At 46.3% G+C, this 15,008-nt stretch overlaps 1 protein-coding gene across 3 annotated transcripts in view; it reads right to left on the bottom strand.

Moving 5' to 3' along the window:
• LOC135814607 (uncharacterized) overlaps nt 1-15,008 on the bottom strand; it is a 71,181-nt gene that overhangs the window by 16,644 nt on the left and 39,529 nt on the right. For all 3 annotated transcript variants that reach the window (XM_065327759.1, XM_065327760.1, XM_065327761.1), the window contains 4 exons: nt 11,532-11,698; nt 9,938-9,977; nt 8,191-8,325; nt 4,570-4,664 (listed from right to left, as the gene is read on the bottom strand). In XM_065327759.1, coding sequence (XP_065183831.1) covers nt 4,570-4,664; nt 8,191-8,325; nt 9,938-9,977; nt 11,532-11,698 — 437 coding nt within the window. The remainder of the gene's footprint in view (nt 1-4,569; nt 4,665-8,190; nt 8,326-9,937; nt 9,978-11,531; nt 11,699-15,008) is intronic.

The raw sequence follows: 15,008 nt of genomic DNA, 5'->3' as shown, positions 1-15,008 counted from the left end.
GATAAAGTCATTAACGCTATTCCCAGCAAGGGGCAGACCATGCATAATTAATCGGTGGCCGCCGTCTTTTTTTTGGTACTACACCCGTACCAGACGTGCGCAAAGGTAAGAAAGGTGGCGTGTCAAAAGCGTCTCTAGTGTGCTTAAAAGTTTGCATTCCTTAGCTAAATAGGCATCTACAATAGCTAGATCTGTGGATGCAGAGGCAAGATTACTAGAAGCAACTGAAGTGCGTGATCGCCTGCAAACTCGATGCGGCAGCAAAAACGCAGATTGAACCAGATAGCTTCCACTAAGACCCGATCAGGGTGGCCAGCAAGCTCTACACTAACTGCATCAAAATTCATTGGTGTGGAGACTGAGTTTTAACTTAAAGAATTAGCAGATGTGGACATAGCGTTCTCGCGAACTAATGACGGCTGTACAGGCGTGTGATGAGGCTTTTCAGGCCGAAGCGCGGGTGGGACACTCCATTGCTTGGTGTATTCCCTTGCAGAACATGCACCTGAGCTGGTAGCTGCAATTTGAAAAGGTGCAGTTCCCTTTGTTTTAAAAACATTTTGCAGATCGGCTTTCCGCTGGGCCCAGAGGTGGAGGCACGAAAAGGCGCGTTCAGTGAAGGCTTCGCTACACATGCCACGGTGGAGTGGCCTGTCCTCTTACATTTAGCGCACACGGGCAGAGCTTGGCCGGTGAAGGACTGCGTGAAGAGTTCCATGTGTAGATTACCGATGCTGATGCTGTGGTCTCTTGACATCGCCTGTCGCAACCGAGTGTCGTATACTTGCACCGCAGCAAAACGATATTTTTTCGCCGCTTGTACTACCTTTAGCTGGCGCTCCATGAGACCAGCACATTCCCTGGTGCGACCTCGCTAGCAATGACCCTAAAGATCGACCAGGCTTCGATCCAGTCGGTGACCTTTTCAATTTTACGCCTGGGTGTCGACACGGTAGAAATTAGTACTGAAGCGTCAGCAGCGTTTTCGTCAACTCGGAAGCGTTTAGCGGGTGGCTCCATTCCTACACTGCGGCTTGGCCATAGTGTTGCCAGCTCTACATACTCAATGTTTATGATCTTTCTAATGGAATCCCCAGACACATGTGCTACACACGAGGGCATTCTTTTATCACCACTGGCTAATGTTCCATACCTTGGACTTCCGCCGCAGAGGTATCGGTCGCCTGACTGGGGCCCGCTAGCTGGTTCCACGCGGCCCAGACAGCGGAGGAAGCAGCCTCGCTGATGGCTCTCAGCTGTGCTGGGGACAGCTCCATTGCCGGCATGCCGACGACTGCCACAGAATATAATAATTGCTGCTACACTGTACTTTATATAATTTACTTTACGCTCTGAAACAAAACAAAATCACGCCCATCTGCTGCTGCTGCTAGCTGCCAATATTGATGCTGTCCCTGCGTTCGCCACCTCCAACTGCTGAGGTGCCTCGTGCTGTGGCACTACCACACCTTGGGCTTGGTCTGCGTTGATCCGGCCTCGTACTCTCGTACTCTGCTCATGCTGCCGTACTCTCGCGTTGTGGCCTCGTGGGTACGTCTTACGCTATTTGCGCTTGCCACGTGCTTATGTGGCCCGCCTTACCTGGTGGGCTCTCGCGCCTTATTTCCCATATAAGCATGGTGGTGTCTGTCATTGTGGGCCGGGCGGCATCCGGGGACTTCGCCTCTTCCATACGTGGTATGTTTGCTCCGCCACACCGCCTGTTCTATCTTGCGTACTCGGTTAGTACTGTACCTTGGCTGAGGCTTAGTACGCGCGCTGGAGTCCTTTCGTGCCATGAAAGGAACTGCTTCCTAATATAGAGATTAGGCGCCATGAGCTAGCCCTGCTTGTAGTAAACATTGCATTAGTAGCGCTGATACCTTTATGCAAATATGGGGTAGTCTCGCCCGCGCATATGGGCGTACTCGTACTGCGGCCTGGGCTTTCCCCAGTACGGCTGCCCGCCATTGCATGCCAGACACCCCCATTGTTGCGCGCCTAGCCACGCGCGTGGCTTTTGCCTGCTGCTCGGTTGTCAGCGATAACTACGGTTTGCCGTACGCTGCAAACCTACATTAAACTGCAGGCTACTGCTGCTAGAGCATACTTAAATAGTAAACTCAAGCGTCGGCCTGACTGGACGACTTCCAAAGAAGACCTCAATGTTCTGTCCTCTTGGGAATCTTTAGCTTGGCGACGGCAGATTCTTGGCCTTGTCTATTTCCACCATGTATTCTCCCAATACCCCTCCTTGTTGTCTCACTTCCAGCTACCCTCTTCCCAAAGAAGTCGTCACCCTTCATCCATAATTCTTCATAAAGCTGGCACCTTCTTTCGTAAATCAACCCTTTTTTCTTTGAGTGTTGCCTGGAATAAACTTCCTGAAGATATTCGTTCACTCTCTACAACAGCAAAATTTAGTATTGCTGTTCGTCGGTATCATTCGCAATCAATGTTTTCTTTGAAAGGTATTCCTGACTTTTGTGTCTAGGCTAACCACATCTATGATAGTTTCAATAGTTTGTGTATATGTCAGTTATAGTAGTCCGCAATGCTGCTTTTCTAATTCTCATTATGATTAGCATGCAATGTACTACCCGAAGTACTGAATTTACTTCTTCTGTACTCTATATTCTAATGTATCTTCTACCTCTTCTCCCTTACGAACATACTTTCTCATTTTCCATACTTACTTAGGAGACTCCCTTCGATAGGCATCTATTTGCCTCTGGAGGATCCGTGAAATAAAAACCAATCAATCAATCAATCAATCAAATCAAGTCAGCGGAAAAGCGCGAGCTCCAGTGTGGGAACACCTACATTTGAACAAGTTGCATTTTGCATGCTGATGTCTGCAGCCTTCGTTCCATTCGTTATATTCATAGCTTTAATAAAATATAAGTACTTCCGAAGCATGAACAAACATACAATCTTGCAAAGCAGCATTTCAACATTCCCATTCAATAGTCAATATACCTGTTTAGTCTCGGTCTTCTCACGTCGGTTGTACTGCTCCCCTTCCTCTGTTATTTACCATGGTACATGTATTGGTGCACCACCACACTTCTTATACTTTCTTTCTACGCCATGGCTGGCAAACGCCCCCCCCCCCCCCCTCCTCATCTATATTGGCACGGAGTCATCTTTAGCCACTGGAAGGTGTAATAATAATAATAATATTTAGCATGAAATGCTACTAAAATTAATAGGTAAGGACTCTGCCACCTATATCCCTGGAATAAGCCCGATCAGAGTGGCACTGCATGTATGTTGTTATTGTTGTACCATGCGCCGGGCCCAGTACACGTCACTTTGCCCTTGGTCTTTTCCTTGTATCTGCCCGACATCAGGCGCGTAGCTCGGATATAGTCAGCGTAGTCCCGTCACCACACCTGCAAATGGCTGGCATGGGTACTGCATGGTGAAAATAGGTACAAATGGCTGGCATGGGTACTGCACGGTGAAAATAGGTACAAATGGCTGGCATGGGTACTGCATGGTGAAAATAGGTACAAATGGCTGGCATGGGTACTGCACGGTGAAAATAGGTACAAATGGCTGGCATGGGTACTGCACGGTGAAAATAGGTACAAATGGCTGGCATGGGTACTGCATGGTGAAAATAGGTACAAATGGCTGGCATGGGTACTGCACGGTGAAAATAGGTACAAATGGCTGGCATGGGTACTGCACGGTGAAAATAGGTACAAATGGCTGGCATGGGTACTGCACGGTGAAAATAGGTACAAATGGCTGGCATGGGTACTGCACGGTGAAAATAGGTACAAATGGCTGGCATGGGTACTGCACGGTGAAAATAGGTACAAATGGCTGGCATGGATACTGCAAGGTGAAAATAGGTACAAATGGCTGGCATGGGTAGTGCACGGTGAAAATAGGTACAAATGGCTGGCATGGGTACTGCATGGTGAAAATAGGTACAAATGGCTGGCATGGGTACTGCATGGTGAAAATAGGTACAAATGGCTGGCATGGGTACTGCACAGTGAAAATAGGTACAAATGGCTGGCATGGGTACTGCACGGTGAAAATAGGTACAAATGGCTGGCATGGGTACTGCATGGTGAAAATAGGTACAAATGGCTGGCATGGGTACTGCATGGTGAAAATAGGTACAAATGGCTGGCATGGGTACTGCACGGTGAAAATAGGTACAAATGGCTGGCATGGGTACTGCATGGTGAAAATAGGTACAAATGGCTGGCATGGGTACTGCATGGTGAAAATAGGTACAAATGGCTGGCATGGGTACTGCACGGTGAAAATAGGTACAAATGGCTGGCATGGGTACTGCACCGTGAAAATAGGTACAAATGGCGACTATGAGTCACATGATCACTACACCACAGTCATGCTCTAGACTCTAGTACAGAGTCATCACAACACAGGTGTGCGAGCTACATGCCTGCACGTCGTGTCGTATCAACCCGCGCCTCCCCCCCCCCCCCCCAAGTATCCCAGAGACATGGCACTGGTACTGAAGTAGTCATGGTAACGGTAATATAATATGGATGACAATGGAATCCACTACCCATATGGACTTACAAATCTTCAGGTCTTGGAGAAGGAGGAGGTGATTCTTTACATGGCTCGGGAACGGGATCATACAGGTGGAATGCACAGTGAAGAAAATCACTCTCCTGCAACAAAACCAAAATAGTGAAGTGATCAGTAGCGCACATGAATAAAATAACCTGACAGTCACTATCATCAACAGTAGAGGCCACATCATCAGGGTGATGAAGCTAACACCAATGGTAGCAACACCAGAAACAGTAACAGCAGCAACAACAGCAACAACAAGACACAACGACAACGACAACGAAAGACAACAACGATAACAGCGGCAGAATCAGCATCAGCAGCACCAGGACCAGCAACAACAACAACAACAACAACAACAACAACAACAACAACAACAACAACAACAACAACAACAACAACAACAACAACAACAACAACAACAACAACAACAACAACAACAACAACAACAACAGCAGCAGCAGCAGCAGCAACATCGATGACAACGACGGCAGCAGCAGCAACGGAAAAGTGGCAGGAGAAGCAGCATCAGCAATAGTAGAAATACATCAGGGGCAGTCAATAGTACTGCAGGGAAAGGCAAGAGAATTTGAGACTGCGGAGAACGGCAGACTGTGCTCAGTCAATGACGTATCATGCACTCACTTGATAGTATATCACTTTTAAGTGGTATACTATCGTGTGAGTGCATTAAAAATATTGTCAATATTTGACGATTGAAGTGCCTGGGAAGGAGCGGGGAGTCCAGCTTTCCAATACAGCAATCGACAATGAGTACGATATTGCTTGCCAGAGATATTGTGGCTGATATAATTACTAAACACTTTGAGCACATGTGCGACATAAAAAAAAAGATTAGAGGTGAAACGAGTATCATGACCCGGATCGGACTCGTCGTGAAAGCGACCATGCATTGAGTTCAGCAACCAAAAGCTGGGCTCCGAAATATTCTAGAGTTCTGTAAGAACCATGATAAGTCCTGCGAAAAATTTGGCACTTTCGTTAGTTGAGCAATCGTGGCTTACAACTCGTGGCCTAGAGCCGCAAAGTGTGGTTGTACGTCGGCCACACCTTCAGTACAAGTCGTCAGCATTGCACTCACTACATTGTTGAGCTTGAGGGGGCCACGCTTAGTCCTGCAAGGGAGCTGATACCCTTGTTAGTTGAGCAAGAGTGGTGCCTCTTCTTGCGTCGTACACCATAAATGGTCTGCAGTGCTTCGTGTACTGTGGACTCCGTACCCTTTTGGAGGGAACACGGCATTGCCGCCTGCAGCTATGTTTGGGGGAAGAGCCCACTGGGTGAACCTTTTTTTTATTTTTATTTATTTTTTATTGGGAACACAGCCCTACAAAGAGACATGTGGAGACAAACACAAGACAAGACACCCAGCACCTACAAGAAGGACGCAGCTACGCTTCCCGCCTGCTGCAATGCATCCCAGCCTACCGGATCGCGGACCAAGATCATGCCACTGAGCATTTGGAGATCAGCAATATTCATATTTGGGTGAGCGGGCTCCCCGTATTGATCTTTGTACTATCTTCTAGTTTGGCTGATTGCACCACTGGTTGAACTGTAGCAACAACAATAATTACGCATTCTTGCCGCTGTATACTTTTGATCACATAATGTAGCATATAAGGAGCTGTTTTGCTGGAATTCATCCTCGACTCTCGGGGAGCTCACTACTCCCTCGATTCACTCTCGATTCTGAGAGTCACTCCGACTCTCTCCTGCTTTGGGTCGTTGACTCTTCATGCTTGATCTTTCGATCTAGCATTGCAATGGCTCAATAAACACTGTTCAAGTGGAATTAGAAACCTGTTGTTCTGTGTGAGCTAGCTAACTTGGATGGCGGCTACATTGGTCGTCTACCTGGGTAGCCACTAGACTGATCAACGCCAGGTCACAAACCTGCCAACACGTGGCTGAGACACGAGTATATCGGGCAGATGGGTACTCGCTCGCTTGCTTGAAGCTCGGTAGCTTAGTGAGCACTCGATAGACTGTATTGTTAATTAAAGTGTCCCTGCTTTGTGTGAACAGTACTGAACTGCTAATCACTGATAGCCGCGCATGTACCATGCGTACATCCAATCATGGCGCATTTACACACTCGACAGCTTACAAAATGATTCACATGGCCAGCAATCGAGGACATCTGAGAGTTGTAATTTTTGTACTCCTCCGAGGTGTGATTTTTGGCGTGCTGGGCCAAGCACAAGGAAGCCATCTGCAAAAAAAACTGCAGAAAATGGTTGTTGTTTGATCCTTTGGTGTAATCTTTGTTTCTAGTCGAAGCTAGTTGCTGTTTGGAGCAGAAACGCTGAAATTGACTATTTTCTGCATGTACTCATACATGTACTCATGTACTCAGGCATGCAGTCTCACTCGTATTTTAGCTCTTTTTCTGGAATGGATGCTGCTCTGCGCCCCTTGGTGAACATTTCCTGCGCTCGTGGAGCAGCTGAAAAGGACCACTGGTATGTCTGGTTCCTGGTTTGAAAGTGGAGAGTCTACTTTTGTGCCTTGAAAAAGGAGTAGAGAGCGATAGAGGTACGTCTGTTGCTTATTTTTGAGTGCTCCTCGTACATTTTTGATCGTGATAGAAATTCTCAGACCAAAGTCAGACCAAAGTCAGCGCGATGATGGTCGTACAGTTTTCTTGTGGATTTTTTAGTTGTTTCATCTCGTATCTATGTCAGTATCGTGATGGTGAAGTGGAGAGGGTGATTTTCTTCCTCTAGGCTTCGTTCGGCCGACTTTGCTTCGTCCTCGTTGAAAAGTGATCCTGGAAAAAAGGTCGATTCGAAAAATTATGTTGATTTTCAATGTACGTGATGACATGCGATTGCTGGCTATGCTCTAACCTCTAAAATAAAGAATGTGAGCAGAAAATAATCAGAGACATCCACGATCAGGGAGAGTAAAATGGCTGTAGAAGAGAGAATTTGCTCATCTATCCAGACCTGTGCTGGTGTTGGATATGTGATCATGTGACCTCTGTGCAACATGGCATCATCTTGATCATGTGACCTCTATGTAACATGGCATCATCTTGCTACTCTCTTGCTCTGAGAGCTTTCCAGGTAGCCCAAGGTTATGGAAATCGGTTCATCCAGACTAGACCAAAATGACAATGTCCAAAAAAAAAGTATGCACCTTTGACGTGTAGTTATATATACAGTCAGACATGCTCGCTTAACCGCTCACATCCGTTTTCCACAAAACAATATCCGGATAGGCGAGGGAACTGGATAATCGAACAAGCATACTATGCAACCATGTATGTAACCAATGATTTTCTTCCAGATGGCGAGGGATCCGGATAAAAGAGGACTGGATAAGCGAGGTCTGACTGTAAAAAGTAAAGGCATGTGATAAGCCAGTCAGCTCCTCCCTCCCCCCCCCCCCCCAACTCTCCCTCCCCCTCTCGCCCCGCTCCCCCCCCCCCCTCCCCACGCTCCCTCCCCCTCTCGCCCCGCTCTCCCTCCCCCCCCCCTCTCTCCCTCCCCCCCCCTCTCTCCCTCCCCCCCCCCCCTCTCTCCCTCCCCCCCCCCCTCTCTCCCTCCCCCCTCTCCCCCCCCCCAGACTGGAAATGTATGGCAAATTATCACTCACAGATTGAGTTAGACACCGAAAGTAGTCTTCAGGATTGATCGTCGTCATCCACCATTGTTTCCAAGAGCGAAACTTGCTTTCAGTCTTTGCATCCATTGATGTCACCGTTGTACTACTGTCCTGGTTAGCATCGGACTACACACACACACACACACACACACACACACACACACACACACACACACACACACACACACACACACGCACACGCACACGCACACGCACACGCACACGCACACGCACACGCACACACACACACATACGCACACACGAACGCACGCACACACACACACACACACACACACACACACACACTGTACAGTACTGTACTTGCTCACTGCCATGACTGGTCACGCAAGACGGTCTCCCCCGAAGAGAGAGATACAAAACGAATCTTGGAAAAATGACTCAATTGGCTATTGAGCCGTCCGACGGCCGACACCCCCTGAAATCCCAAAACTCTGGCGGGACTTGGAAATGATCCGGTTTATAGGCTCACTACACCTCAGTAAGTGGGCGAGGATAAAGTGAAGAAAATGGAATGACGGCATCAAGGTATCCGTCCTGGGATCCCACTGCATTCACCTCTGCCCCCCCCCCCCCCCCCCCCAGTGAAGCTAATACTTTCTACTAGTGCAGGTGGCTAAATCAGAGTAGGTCAGATAAAGGCTCCACTACTACCATTGATTACACAAGAGTTACTCTAGCCAGAAGTAGTCCACAAGAGTTACTCTAGCCAGAAGTAGTCCACAAGAGTTACTCTAGCCAGAAGTAGTCCACAAGAGTTACTCTAGCCAGAAGTAGTCCACAAGAGTTACTCTAGCCAGAAGTAGTCCACAAGAGTTACTCTAGCCAGAAGTAGTCCACAAGAGTTACTCTAGCCAGAAGTAGTCCACAAGAGTTACTCTAGCCAGAAGTAGTCCACAAGAGTTACTCTAGCCAGAAGTAGTCCACAAGAGTTACTCTAGCCAGAAGTAGTCCACAAGAGTTACTCTAGCCAGAAGTAGTCCACAAGAGTTACTCTAGCCAGAAGTAGTACACAAGAGTTACTCTAGCCAGAAGTAGTCCAATAGTCAACAGGTATGTGTACTCAAGACCGTCACAGCCGGGGCGGCTGGGGCGGCTGGGGGGGGGGGGGGAGGAGGGGGAGGCTGCCCCACTTTTGCGGCCGATTTTTTGGTGCACGCTGCAACAAAGCGCGGTAATCGCATGCACAAATGTGGCAAATAATGAAGAAACCTTGTCCCCGATCGTAGCGTCTTCTTGGTTTGTTGCAGAATCAAAATGTCTTTCATGCACTGAAATGACACCAAATGCCCTGAAATGCTTGCAATTGGCTTGAACTTTTAATTTTTTTCCCAGGGGACAACCCCGCACCCCCCCCCCCCCATCCTTCCATGGCTGCCCCACCTCCAAAGTTGGTGCGACGGGCCTGGTCATGTGGGCCCCTTTGGATCAACACTGCAGTAAGTGGATGAGAATACTGTGCAGGAAAAAAATATGGCTTCAAGTTCTGCATCCAGGGATCCAACTGCAGTTATCTCTGCTCTACGCAACCTGCTCATCACACACATTGTGCTACAACACTTTGCATACTAGCATACTAGCATGAGTACATTGCCACATAACTACAATAGTAACAAGTCGTTGCAAGCATTACTATCAGACTGAATACCCTTAGAACATGCAAGCATTGATATCAGACTGAATACCCTTAACATGCAAGCATTGATATCAGACTGAATACCTTTAACATGCCGCAATGGAAGCCTCCATGTCGTCCAAAACTGAAAGGCAAGCAGACCAAAATACACAGCATTTGAAGAAAGTGTCTTTGCTTGGCCGCATGGAGCTTTAATTACGTAGCTCGATGTACCAATGTAGTGTGTGCTCAGTGCAACACTCAATATCACTCACCTTGCCGTTGATATCTTTTTAGCCATGTATTGCTTGGAATAAAATAAAATAAATAACACCTTAGTGGTGGACATCACGCAAATGCATTGTAAATAAAAGTGGGTTTGTCAACTGACAACCGCTCCATTTAGTTGTTATTCACTCTTGGCGCATGCACAGGATGACGATGGGTGACTGGCACGAAACCTCATAATTTTTCGACATCACTAATAAAAGAATTTTTCATCCAGCGCATGCGCCAAGAGTGAATAGCAACTGAATAAAGTGGTTGTCAGTTGACAAACCCCCTTTTCTTTATCTCTATTCTTAACACCGTATCTCTACTATGCACCCCCCCCCCCCCCATATCCCCATCACTAGCAGTAAAAAAGGTGATTTGGGGTGAAAATGGGTATTTATGGCTTTGTACAGTCCGCTCAATGAGTGGTGATCTGTAGGCTATATTTGGAGCTGCGGGCAACCTTCAAGATCCCGCAGAGAATGGGTCAAGAGCAGTATTGCAAACTAGAACTGTGACACAGTTGGCTTTGACAGAGTGGGTTCAACTTGCATGCACGACATACCTATTAATGTGCAGGAAGGCACACAATAGTCGAGGATAGTCAACCATTGTTGCCTGCATATGCTGCTATTAACTAGACTACTCTAGAATATCTGCCATATGCAGGCTTGCTGTTGGTTGCAGACTTGCCAGACAGAAAGAAGCCAAGCAACTGAGGATTTACATTACTTAAAAGACTATACTCTAACTGCAACTCTAACTGCAAGAGTGTGCATCTGCCTGTACTACCTCCATCCTGCACTGTGATGGCAGAATTTCACATCACATGACCACGTTTTGGTGGCAAGCAGTGGAAAGCGACCAGTACAGAGTTGTACCCAAAGCAGGGTTGCTTCAGCGTACCTATCATGCATAGGGTACAAATAGACCCCATTGACCCCATCGACTGGAATTGCACACTCTTTGGGGTTATATAATCTTCGTGACAGGCAAGAACTTGTGATGTGCAAAACTTTAATATATGCATACTTCTGGTTCTCCTATGCATAGTAGCTTGTACGTATCTAAAAACCTGGCAATGTATGCCAACCCAGAAGTAAAATTGGAAATTACATCTCTTCTTGATATAGACTGACCTACAAGTAAACACATCACGGATCAACTTATTCCGTTGCTACAGAGTTTACACCCCTGTCACCACAGCGCAACAGGCAGCAATATACCGGCACATGAGGGCAAATTCAGTCGACCATGGTTGTTCTTCTATAGCTAATTCAGTCAACCATGGCTGGTTGTCTATGGCTATGAGAACTAACGCAGAGTAAGGATCATACCCTCAGTGCAGTATCCCCCCCCCCCCCCCCCCGTACTGGCAGTAGAGTAGCTATTAGAACCATGCTGCGGGGAGTAATGACCTTCTTACTTTCCAAGCCATTCACTGTAGTCATGGCCCTGCCATGGAGGCTGAGAAGCTTGACATATCTTACTACTCTCTCGCAATGGACAGTGCAGATCCTGGATGAAAGCTGAGCTCATTAGGTTCGGCAGAGGTTCATTCAGTTGAGAAGGAGCAGGATGAGTTGGAACATCCTAGCAAAGCACATATTGTCACAGACACGCATATATGCATGCATACATACACGCACGCACGCACACACACACACTAGCTGGTTGCTTTCGGGTTGCTGAAAAACGGAGGATGGTGGAGGAAATATCCGAGGGGAAGCTAGACCACTGCGGATGGAGGACGGAGGGCACGCCAGTGATACTCTAATTTCAGAAATGTTTGGTGCTGAATATTTTCGGTATAAGGGCAACAGGCTAGGTTAGGTGAACAGAAATTTTCGGTACAGAGAAGCAGTTCCCTATTGGATTATGTGTGATAGTGTTTGTTCGGTGTATTGAAATTTTCGGTATGAAACAGACGCACCGAAAGTACCGAAAATAAAAGTACACCGAAAATTTGTGAAATTACAGTAATATCAAAATTTAAATGGTCCTGGAAGACGTACCGTGAGCTTCTCCGACCTGTATTTCTATCCGGACGCCAGGGGCTCTCCTAGCAAGGCTAGGAGAGCCCTGGGGAACAAAAAACTACCTTAGGGAGAGCTCCAAATAAGTATGAAACGGGAACTGGACAGAGCTTCAAAAAAAATAAAACACACACACACACTGTACTTGTACTTGTTGCTCACTGCCAAAACTGGTCACGTGAGTCTCCCCGGGAGAGGGGAGAGAGACTCAAAAGGAATCTTGGAAAGATGACTCAATTGGTTATTGAACCGCCCAACGGCCGACACCCCCTGAAATCCCTAAAACTCTGGGTGGACTTGAAAATGATCCCACTTATGGGCTCACCACACCTCAGTAAGTGGGTGAGGACAAGGTGCAGAAAAAGGATTGACGGCATCAGGGTATCCGTCCCGGGATCCAACTGCAGTTACCCCTGCCCCCAGTGAAGGTAATACTTGCTACAGGTCAGACCTCGCTATAACGTAATCTCTGGGGGATGGGAGAAATTATGTAATAGCGAGGTTTATGTTATAGTGAGTTGGGCACACCAATATGCAATATGTATGTCAAAATGACGCTCTTCACTTACTGATTACAACTGTACTGTTTTACATACAGGTATGATGATGACTAGCAAAGATATACAAGCTTGTCAGCAAAGGGTTACAAGAGTCATGCAGTGCGTGTACGTGTACATGTGACAAGATTAGAGCCTATAAAAAAGTAATGGGAGTAGTAAAATACCGGTATTTTACTACTCCCTGCTTCCGAGGTGGACGGCTCAGTCTCGAATTCGTCGCGAGAAGGCATGCATGCCGTGTACATAGTCATTTTTGTACGACTTTTTACGTTATGCTGAGGTCTCCGTGCGCCCGGGTCCCAGCAAACAGTGCGTTATAGCGAACATTACGCTATAGCGGATTATGTTATAGCGAGGAAATTTTGTACAGAAGTGATGCGGTTTCGGCAGGGACATTCACATTTGTACGTTATACTGAGGTTTATGTTATAGCGGGGGTCGTTATAGCGAGGTCTGACCTGTACTAGTATGAGTGGCTAAATCAGAGTGGATCTGATAAAAGCTTAACTAGCACCATTGATTACACAAGAGTTAATCTAGCCAGAAGCAGTCCATGATTAACATGTATGTATACTTCAAATAGAAAGTATATGAACCCTGGAACCAACAAAGGTGGCAGGTACAACATTACACCTTCAAGCAGCTGAGCCTGTTGGCAACAGACCCAACACAATCAGGCATACGTGTACCTACCAACCGAACTAGCTGGCACACACACGCACGCACGCACGCACGCACGCACGCACACACACACACACACACACACACATTGGTATCCCTTATTATCACTCTCTTATTATTGACCCCCACAGAAACTTGTGATCTCTAAGCGGTCAAATATCAGCATATATTGACCGCTTATATTGACCACTTATTATTGACTACTTAGTCCGAGGACTTAGAACTTTTTCCTCAACTTAGAAAAAAATCAGAACTGAAAGAAGAAAAATCTGAAGCCAAATGCTGGGATTTGAACCCAAACTGTCAGATTCTCAGTCAAAGAACTTGGGGAACATACTACAAGAGACAACTGAAGACTTCGGTTTACACAGAAGTAATGTCCAATGTAAACGGCATATGTACATACTATTATACTATTACAATAGTATTCCTTTCTTCCTATAGCAAAGCAAAACCAGTTTTAGGTATGCTATGTCGTGATAAATCTATTATTGCCCTCATAATCGGTCAATATATGAAATATAGACCTCGTAAAAGACCTCGGGGGACCTCGGTCTTTTACTCGTTCTATATTTCATATATTGACCTCTTTAATCGTGCAATAATAGATACATAAACGTTTTTTCGCCTAAGCCATGCATTCTTCAGGTGGGACTGACGTTCTGTTGGCTCTGAACATTGGTCAGAAACCGTGATTTTCAGTATGGGAATGGCAATCTATATGCAATTGGTAGCCAAGACGGTCGGTCCACTGAGCTGGGCCTGCCCACTGGCACAACCACCTTCTGCCTTGCCCTTACTTTAGTCCTCTCTGCTCTTCTCTCCCTCCTTTCCATTATAATGTCATTGGATATGATAGTGTTTGAGGTAGAAATGAAATACAGAAAGTAATACACAGAGTTTACTTACTAATAGGAGAAAAAAGGGCTACAGTTTTCAATACTCAGTATGTACCCAAATGATCTTTTCCTGCAGTTTGTTGTGTATGGACAGAGATATTCATAATGTAAAAGAGAAAAGGACATATGGATACGAGTTTAGAGTAACTCTCCATCACTGTAACATGATACTATATACAGTCAGAAAGTGCAATAACTAGGCACAAAACTGACAGAGTACTGAGACATTCGACGTCCTGACACCTAACTTTAACACATCTCCGTAGCGCTAACCAACAGCCTTCCAACTTGGAAAACTAAACTCGTATCCATATGTCCTTTTCTCTTTTACATTTATTTATGGCTCAACATCCGAGTTTCAAATATTCATAATGATTTTTTGTTTTGTTGTTTGTATTCTTTTTTTAGAGTGGGAAGTCCAAAACAGGCCCGAGCCTAATAACAATGGTCCCACATTTTTACTTCTAGGTAGTAGGCACGAGACAGTTTGTGGAATGTCATCAAGGGGGCAGGTGTTGTGAGATGATTGTGTTGTTTTCCTGTGTGATGGCATTCCAAAAACTGTCTCGTCTAGTCGCGTGCATGTGTGATATGAGCATGCGCGATTTTGTAGTCGAGAGTCCTTTTGTCAGTCTTCTTGTTCGTCCTTTGAGTGTTGTCTTCATTTCCGTAATGTCAACATAAATAATATAAAACAAACAAGTCTTGTCCCTTGTGTCCTGCGTCC

The sequence above is a fragment of the Sycon ciliatum genome, chromosome 4 (genome assembly GCF_964019385.1).
Source record: "Sycon ciliatum chromosome 4, ocSycCili1.1, whole genome shotgun sequence".
In the NCBI taxonomy this organism is placed as follows: domain Eukaryota; kingdom Metazoa; phylum Porifera; class Calcarea; order Leucosolenida; family Sycettidae; genus Sycon; species Sycon ciliatum.
This window is presented reverse-complemented; position numbering and strand designations above follow the sequence as displayed.